This window comes from Hippoglossus hippoglossus, chromosome 3 (assembly GCF_009819705.1).
Source record: "Hippoglossus hippoglossus isolate fHipHip1 chromosome 3, fHipHip1.pri, whole genome shotgun sequence".
NCBI lineage: Eukaryota > Metazoa > Chordata > Actinopteri > Pleuronectiformes > Pleuronectidae > Hippoglossus > Hippoglossus hippoglossus.
This window is the reverse complement of record NC_047153.1, coordinates 15,165,737-15,175,387: the sequence shown is the minus strand read 5'-3', so window position 1 is coordinate 15,175,387 and position 9,651 is coordinate 15,165,737. Positions and strand designations below refer to the sequence as shown.

The 9,651-nt window shown below is 41.3% G+C and overlaps 1 protein-coding gene across 1 annotated transcript in view; it reads right to left on the bottom strand.

Annotated features, from left to right (window-relative positions):
• Window positions 1-1,077: 1,077 nt before the first annotated feature.
• The window catches only part of prtga (protogenin homolog a (Gallus gallus)), a 28,010-nt gene continuing 19,436 nt past the window's right edge, over window positions 1,078-9,651 (bottom strand). Inside the window, exons 11-19 of the mRNA XM_034581012.1 lie at window positions 5,946-6,041; window positions 5,468-5,654; window positions 4,686-4,813; window positions 4,267-4,437; window positions 2,857-3,012; window positions 2,594-2,717; window positions 2,366-2,501; window positions 2,004-2,117; window positions 1,078-1,533 (exon numbers count right to left, since the gene is read on the bottom strand). Coding sequence (XP_034436903.1) covers window positions 1,141-1,533; window positions 2,004-2,117; window positions 2,366-2,501; window positions 2,594-2,717; window positions 2,857-3,012; window positions 4,267-4,437; window positions 4,686-4,813; window positions 5,468-5,654; window positions 5,946-6,041 — 1,505 coding nt within the window. The 3' untranslated portion in view covers window positions 1,078-1,140. The remainder of the gene's footprint in view (window positions 1,534-2,003; window positions 2,118-2,365; window positions 2,502-2,593; window positions 2,718-2,856; window positions 3,013-4,266; window positions 4,438-4,685; window positions 4,814-5,467; window positions 5,655-5,945; window positions 6,042-9,651) is intronic.

Genomic DNA, 9,651 nt, shown 5'->3' with positions numbered 1-9,651 from the left:
TAGCAAGGGCAGCTGCACACTGACACACAGACATTCATCATTCCTTTCATTCCATTACTCAATAATGGACAAAATGAACACAAAAAAATATTAATACTGGCTCAGTACCTCAGCGACATCTGAGGAGATAAATAACAAACTGTTCATGTGTTTTACATCCTTCAGTCCACAGCACAGGTGGAGCGAGGAAGAAGCGGCAGCGCCCTCACCATCCAGTAAATCAGGACAAAGTAAGAGAAAAAGACAAAAACAGGATGACAATCAGAAAGAAAGTCACCAGGAAGTATAAAATGTGTTGGAGCTGAAGCCCGTCAAATAACGTAGGTATAAGTAGTTATTAAATATACATTGGAAAGTTTACCCGGAGGTAAACTGAGGTAGATAATCAGCGACAGGGACTCACTCTTCCCTTTCGCTCCAGTGATAAAACTCTCTTAAATAATGTCGGAAATGTCACTTTTCACATTTTGGACAATCTTCTTTTAACATTCATGGTGGGTGAGATTTTTCTTTTCAAAAACAAACAAGCACAAATTAAGAGAGAATAAAGAAAAAAATACATTCATTAAAAGAAAAAACAAAGACGTGAAAGAAGTCAAAGTACCTTCACTGCCAACATTCTTTATAGTGTAAAAGGCCAACAATGGCATTTTTACACTATAACAAATGAGGAATAAGGTAAAGAAAAAAAAAGTCTCTCTACACCTGTCTCTCTCTTTCTCTCTCTCTCATACGGACATTCAAGCCTGTGGTAACTTCCAACAGGAAATAACTTCAGCGGTGTGACATCGATGAATTTTAGTCAAATCTGTCTGTGGCGGGCTGAGTTAGTCCCTTTTCTATTTCTTTGTGTTATTTTCTTTTCTTGGTGACTACTACATTGTTGTATCATGTAGAATACCCCATGTCCCTAAAGGCCCAACTATCCCTTTAATATTTCTGTTATGGAGTGTAAATAAACAAAATGAATACCACTTCATTTACACTCACTCTCTCACTCTCACACACACACACACACACACACACACACACACACACACACACACACACACACACACACACACACACACACACACACACACACACACACACACACACACACACAGCATTGCACACAAACTCACAGACATTCCTACAAACTTAGAGAGAAAGTGCAGATTGAGAACTGCCCTGAACCTCGTGGTGACAGCAGTCATTATCAACAGACTTCATTAACTTCGGGTCGGCCTCCGACAGCTCGTTGGGTTCTTCAGCAGGGCCGCTGCAGTCTAAGCCTCCACTGTCCTCCGCTGTCAGAGATGGCGGGCGGCTGCTGGCACCAGATGACAGGTTGGTCATCTCTGTCTCGTCGTGAGAGTAGCGACCCGAGTCACCTGTTTCGTGGCTGCCCTCGCTGTTAGAGGATCCCTCTGTGTCGCCGTGGTGTCCGAGTAGTGCCTGCAGGGTGCAGGGCTGGTCCGGAGAAACTAGCTCGTCCTCGTAGGTTAACATTGTGTTGCCTGACTGGTAGGTGACAGAGCCATGTCTCATATTCTGCAGCAAAGACAAAGTAACCAGTGTTTTTAGCTCATTGTTTAATGAAAGAGAGCTCATTTTCATTTTACACTACCCTTAAACTTAATATTTTCTATAATCCATATTTATGTTTACTACTCAACAAATGTGTTTCCTTTCCTCTAAATCGTATTGCTTTTACATACACAACAACCTCAGTATCCCTCTGACTTCTTACTTGGTTCTTACTTACAGTGGAATCATAATCACCAATTAAGGAGCTCTCGAGCTCTTGTTAGCCTGAACTGATTTGTGTAGTACTTCGTCCTGAGAAGAGCACAACTTCCAACCACCTGAGGCTGAGGTTTGGTAGTCAGGCTTATATGAGACTCAATTGAAGGTAAGAGAATCCCTTATAGTTTACAACTGTGTTGTGGGAACTTTTCTCTACCAAACTACAAATGGTGGATGACAACTGAAACAGCAGGATTTATGATTGTTAATCTTACCTGTACTGCTTTACTGTCCTTCTTCACATTATTGCTGAAGGAGAACCATTTCTTTTTCATCTCAGCACTGGGCTGAACCGGACCAAGACAATTGATCATGAGGCTTGTTCCACCCTACAAGTAAAATACAGTGAATACGATTAAGTCATATCTGGTATGAACTATAAAATAATATGAAAGTGATACGACTTCGAGTGGCTTTACTACTCTTGCAACTACATTTGATGTGGTTCTGATAACTTCCACGACCAACATCTATTTTCCAAACATCTAATTTATACGAATACAATATGTTACTGTTATTTTGTTAACATAACTTATGTACGTTTTAATTACATGTTCCTGTAATAAGTGTTAAGTACCTTTGCATCAATGAAATGGTTCATCATTGGCACAGTCACATCAGCGTTCTCAACTTGTCCGTCAGAGCCCAGCTGTCCTGCAGCCGAGGCCGATGTGCTCACACCTCCTCTGTAAGTTTTAGCAGCTAAAAATTTCCTGCAGGGAAACAAACATGACGTCATTACGGACTGAAAATTCTCCAGGAAACTGTTTTTTTTCTTTTGTTGTGTCCACACAAAGTTAAGTACCTGTTTTTGCCTCGGCAGACAAGAATGAAAGCGCATATGATGATGCAGATGAGAGCAATGCAGACACCCACAGTGATCCCTGTCATTGATTTTTGGTCCAGGTGGTAGAAGCCATCAGAAAAGCCTGCAAAGGATGAGGAAACACAGTCAGGTTATAGCGTATACATCATGATTACCATATATCAGTTTACAAAAGAACCTTGAATAGTTTCCCATCATTAGATATCAAATGATTCAATCAGGACAGTGTTGACGGCACTAACCTGTGGATTGCCGAGGGTCAGAGGAGAGATCTGAAAACACTGTCAGCTCCACTGTGTGAGAGAATGGTCCATCACCCATGTGGTTGGATGCAGAAACTTTCACCAGGTAAACCTGACCAGGCTTCAGGTTCTCCAACAGCGCCATGGTGATAGTCCCTGTTGGTCAGATTTAACTCTGATGTTTAACTGCACATTGTGAAAATATTATTGAAACAGGGCTTTTATCTTCTTAACATTTACTTTTACTGGTGACTGCACCAGTAAAAGTGGTGTTTATTTTATCACATGCTACAGCACAGTGTTTAACTGTGTTTAGTGGTACTTTTTGAATCGGTAGTTCAACATTTTGAGACATTGGTTTATTTTTCTGTACACTCAATATAAAGCTGCAGCTAATTATTTGAGCTTTTCATAAAGATTGATAATACGGGGAATACAGCCAGCCTGACCCTGTCCAAAGGTGACAGGGGATCGTTCCCGTATCCAGTACCACCAAGTCTCTAAGCCACCAGGGTCCCAGAAGAGACTGAAGGGGGTTGGGTGTTCAGTGTGAGTTTATAGGGGGCTGGGCTGAGCTGGTTAGGCTTTGTGAACACTTTCACTTTTGACCCCTTTCCCAGTAAAAGGGAGACAAACTACCTACTCTGACTTAAAAAAAAGAGCAAATATTAGAGGTTCTACTGTTTGTTTCTGAGAAAAATGTCTGCGTTACAAATACACAATTCCCACTTATACAAATGATACTACACAACTATTCTCTAAGCATAAATTCTAAGACAAAAATGATAAGCGTCAATATGTTACTATGTTTTTCTACAGACAACATTACAGGAAATTGTGAATCTTGTTTTAAAGTATGTAAGTACGACCCGAACATCTGCTGAAAATTATAAAGTGAAACTCAAAACATATTGTGCCACTGACTAATTATGGACACAGTGATGTCTGAACATAGAGTAACTAGCAACTCTCTACAGTTACATAGTAAATGGGGTTTCTCCACAGGGACAGAAGATCCAGCTTTTTACAGCAGCACAGAAAACACACAAGCTAAAATCTGTGGGGTGCATCTGGGAGAGAGAGTTGAAAGCTGCAATTTTTTGTATCACTTAGATTAACTCAGGATCGCATGCAAACAGATAAACATTGAAACAGAGAACTAGATGCATTCACCACTGCTGCACTTTGATAGGAATCTGTGGTCTTTGTGTGATCAGGGTCAATAAGTCTGAGCTTGACCAGTCATGGCACCATTCAGAGATCACAATGAACAGACATGGAGTGGATGATCAAATGAGTTACTGATTTCCAATGGACCATTTGTCTGGGACAGGATAGAGGCTTTGTGTCTGCGCCCTCCTCTGGACACCTGTATAATGTCTCTACTTCTCTTCCCACTTCCCTCCTTACCTTCTCTTTGCAGCACTTGCCACTCCCCAGCTATCCACGCGTTTCTGGAGGCGAACAGGATTGTGTAGTGTGTCACGGCGATGTTGGATTCATCTGGAGACTTCCATGAAACCAGCGCAGTGTCGTCCTCAATCAGAGTTACTTTCACGTTGGAAGGGGGGAGCATGGGAGCTGTGGAGGAAAAGAACAAGGTCATAAAATAAAATATCATATATACTACACACAAAGTGTCTTTTCAAAACTCCGACCAACTTTGTTTGTTCATGCAACAACAATAGTTAAAGAAGTACCATTTAAATAAATTTCTACAATAATATTAAAAACAGCACCTCCATCTGTGGCGTAACACCTCAAAAGCACATAAGAACTTACTGAATGGTACAGAAGAGTATATACAGTAAATAATGTTTCGTGCTCACGTTCAGGGAAAGTGCTCTGATAGACCACAGGGCTCCAGGGGCTGGAGAGCTGATCAATGTGAAGGCGAATAGCAAATTCATACTTGGTGTTGGGCTCCAGATCTCGCACCAAGAGGCTCTGCTCATTCCTGCAGAAAAAAGACAGATCAGTTGACTTGAAACCTCTTTTTTTCATCAAACTAAGGTCAAAGCAGAAGAAGTGTCTGAAAATATGTTCATCAGCTCCCCTGTAATAATGGCCAGCAGGTGGTGCTATGGAGCTGTGCTGACTGATAGAGGAGCATCAACACAGAGATACTGTTGAGCTGTGAGCTTCTCCACCCTACAGGTGTGAGGAAAGCATCTGTGCTGTTAAGTGTCATAAATAAACACTTTAGGTGATGTGATTCAGCTGAGTTTAGGCTGTGATGATGGACTACTGCTGAACAGTGAAATTACAGCTAAACTACGGTGTGAGCAACAAAGGGAAGCCATCATGCAGGACGTCACACAAAACCCAGTTACTAGTTATACATGTGGTTTCACTTTACAGTGACACCCTCCTCTACAGACAGGTTAGCAATGAACAGCAGTCACATGAATTTATCGTACTAATCAATAGTAAAGCTCATCAAGTGACCAGGAACAAACATCAATAGGATACAAATGGGCTAACATGTTGGACAAAACTTCATAATATATATAAATCAAACATGTTAAGTTCAGCTATTTGTTTAATTCTGCAAAATAGATTAATGCTGCTTTGAATGAATCGTAGCCATGTGTGTAGAAGATTTTCTTACGTCTGCAGGTAGAGCACCAGGGAGGCGTTCTGCAGATCCACAGGGTTGCAGCGGATGGTGTAGTTGACTGCATTGCCGGAGGTGAAGGCGGGTCTGCCCCAGTGCAGAAACATGGCTGTGGAACTGTTAGTCTTGGCGTACACGTTGTGTGGTGGAGGTGGAGGAGGCACCATTCGATCTCGAACAGCTGAGAGAAACATTATAATGTTATTTTATAATAATAACAACTTGTATAGCACTTATCTAAACAATGTTACAAAGTGCTTCACACAAACAATCCATGGCGAAATGAGGAATGAACTATAATAAAAGGTATTAAGTTCAGTTACATTTTAAGAGCCAAATAACATAAAAAGGTCAAGACCTTCAATTTATTGAGAGACCCAACAGTTCCCAGTTCCATGATCATATATACATGGTATGATCATGCTGCAGGCACACTGAAATAATATCTTCCCAGGTATTCTTTATGACTTACAGACACATCCAGGGGTGCTGATAGTCTGGTCCGCCTGGTAGCCATCTCCGATGAAATTGTAAGCCAGAAGTTTAACGTGGTACTTCTTCCTTGGATCTACATTTAGAAAAAGAGAGAAACCAAAATGTGTAAATAAATCACATCACAGAAACATGAAAAATTGCTTCTAGCCGTAAAATACTTAAGTCTACCATTTGTGGTGTCTCAGATCTGGACTTCGAGTAACTTGGATTTTTAACTTTGGTTTTTTTCTCACCATCACTCTGAATTCAGTGTAATAATTCAATACAGGCCTGATGCCTGGTGCCAGATGACAATGTGATTCTTTCGGCCAACAGGAAGCAGGGGTGCTACATGAAAGAGAGCTGGACTGTGTGGGTGTGGGGTCAGGGAGTGTTTTTTCCAGTTTGATGGTGTGGTGGGAACGAGAGGTGAGGCGGTGTGACAGATGCTCAGTGCCGTGAGTCCTTTGGTCAGTTTCTGCAGCACTCAGGGCAGCAAGAACACAAGAGCTCCTCCACGATCCATCACCCTGTCACCAGGTCTTTTCAGCACCAATAAGACGGACCATTCTCCAGCCCCAACAGGCCTGCTGGTCAGTGGTCACTCCTATTTAGGTCCAGAATCTGGGGGTTAAATCGACTGACAAAATCCCCTGAGAAGGACGTGGCTGATGGTCAACAGCAGTTCCAGGCCTCAGTGACCCTCAAGACCCTTTCCTAAATAGAAGCCATCTGACCAAATGTCCCTTTTAACTTTACAAGTTATATGTTGCATACAATATCAGTTGTGTAAGTCATACATGTTGAGTCTTGACAACATCTAACAAGTAATGTGTTTTGTGAAAGTGTTTTTAAATAAGAACTTTTCACAAATGAACACAAAATCTTATGCATATCACTAGTATTGTGTTCCTGCAAAAAACAAAAGACAAAAAGGCAAACTAACTAATGTTGCAGTATGAGAAATTTAGGAGGACGAGAAAAGAAGGAGACCACAGGAGATGAATGTGTGTCCAGGGAGGTTAAAGGAGTTTAGGAGGGGTGAAGTCGAGTTACTTCCACCCCCATGCAGCCCTGAGGAGTTTCACTGGAGCCAGACCAGGGCCAGCAGGTCAGGCCAAGATAAAACTTTGAAAGAATCTGGGGTCATGGGTGTGGAATATGAGATGAGCCTCTTTTTTTTGCATTTGGATTCTCGCTGCCTACAACTTAACAATTACTTGCAATTCGAATTAAGAGCTACAAGAAAAAACGTACACACTAATCTACAATATAAAGTGTATCATGAGTTGCTGGCAGAGTTATCTTTGCAGAATAGGTTAAATGTTAACTATGTTAAGACTGAACAAAGATATGATCTGCCTGAAAACGAGACACTTCTTTTTGCATGTGTCCACTTCTTAGATAGATAAATAGATGCAATAGATAAATAAATCCAGAAGGTAACTTTTCGTACAATGTCCAGTTTAGTATCTAGAGTTTCTGTGTAGTTTATTACGCCTGTCCACTTCTTAAGAGAGGAGCAGGCATGTATGCACCTCTACCCAGCCCCACATTACAATGGGCCTGCCATAATTATGCGAGAGAGGAGCTCTGAGAGGGGGGAAGCTGTGACATCTGGGCCATGACCTTTGACATGGAATCTTGGCAAGCTAAATCCTGCAAAAGGAGGGGTTACAGGGCTCTTTGAAAGGGGGAGGGTCAAGCTGAGGAAGTGAGTGGAAAAGCAGGGAAACGCCAAGAGTCAAAATAAAATGGCACTTAATAGGTGGTGACAGTGTCCTGATAAGAGAAAACACAGCGGACAGGTTTGTTTTTCACCCACAGTGGAGGAGACACCTGAAGCTCAGCAATGTGTTGGGACCACAAACACTCTTTATTACATCCTGTGGCCTCCACAAACAATGGCATTATATGAAACCCCTAGGATGTTACTTATCCATCCATGACATAACATAACATACCAACTGCACATAATGGCTGCTTATTTTGACTTATTTTTTTCAGTTTGTTTGTGAAATGTCAAACGCCCAACTTCTCAGAGCTAAAGTTAATGTTTTCAACTGCCATGTTTTGTAATTTTACAATGATATGGAAAATAGAAAAAAGTTAAAAAGCTGGAAAGGCTACAATTTGCTGCTTCACGACAAAATTTACAACATATAAATAAAAATATATATGAATGTAGCTGCATTCGTACACATTATATTCTTAGAGCGCTGCATTCTGATTTAGATGCCATTCCTCAAGTAAAGATATTTCCCTGTCCTTCCCACTGGGAAAGATCTCACATGACCTGACTCCATAAATTATGTTGTTGTATTAAAGGGGCATTTTTTTGCCATTTGTGGTCCCCCCCCATTTTTTTTTTTACAACCAAAATGCAGATCCTGTTGGTTTTGTTCAGCCCTGTGAAAGGCCCCCCAGGCCGCACTCAGTAAGCCAGGCCTGAACAGAGGCCATAAATGTCCACTCCTGTATGAACCCTCACACCAGCATCTATCATCTCTCTCTCAACCCCCCCCCTCCCTCTGTTTTGCCTTTACTCATACAAATCAACGCACACATGTGCACACAAACACACAAGCATGTTAAACACCAAAAAAACTTAAAATAATGGCTAGAATACAAAGCTAGTTTTCCAACTACCATGACTAGTTTGAAGAAAGGATTGGAGAAGATGCAACATGGCCTGCAGCTGTGAGATAAATCTACAGTTGTGCACAAAGCTTTGCCTGGTGACGACAGGTATGAGAGGTACTCAATCCATGAATACGGCTAACCGTCCTTCTCATGGACCAAGCAGAGAATACACACAGGAGGAAAGGTCACATCACTGTGTCATTTATACCCAACCGGAGCCCCTCACACACATTCCTCTCGCTCAGGGTGGGCTTTCATTCACTTGGGTCATCATAAGTGATAATTCAACGGCCAGCTCGGAGCATCTTCTGTGCAGCAGTGCACAGAGCTGAATCAACTGTATCCAGTTTTGCCACAGCTGATAGTTCAGAAATCAATGTTATTGGCAAAGACAGGATGGCTGCTGTGTACAACATGACGCTGATTATAGGAAATGCAATTTACAGTACAAGCAGATTTAATTAGCAGAGATCAGCCGCTGAGAAAAAAACACATTCAGCATTCATGTGTCTTGAGGACATAAAATCTGGACTTTTGCATTACAGCATGTGTAGCTTTAAATCTTCAATATGCAGTTAAAAAAATACAGCATCAGAATTTATCTGCAAAAAATAGTTTAATATAAAAGGCATAATATTCTCGCATAGAAGCGAAAATAACCTAAATACTTTGTATTGATTGAAGCATAGAAGTGGCAGAAGCAACATCTACATAAATTATAAAAAAAACAAAGTTCCCTGTTCCCTTTAATTCAGGCCATTTGTTAATTTGGGAGCCAACATTATTTGATGTCATTGTTTGATAGAGGTCTAAAATACATATGGATAGGATACAGGGGTTTCCACAGTAGTTGTAATACTAATATGCTCCACACTGGTGGAAAAGATTACCACAAGATTTAAGGTGAGCACTATAAAGGTGCTTTTTGTAAGTTTTCTCTGCCACAGAACTTGCCATGAGCATCAGCCACGATTGCATTTATAAGAGAAGAGGTAGTAAGGTGTTTTCTGAGCAGAGCTACTTTGCTACTTGTTCAGGGCAGACTGGACGCTACAGTGACT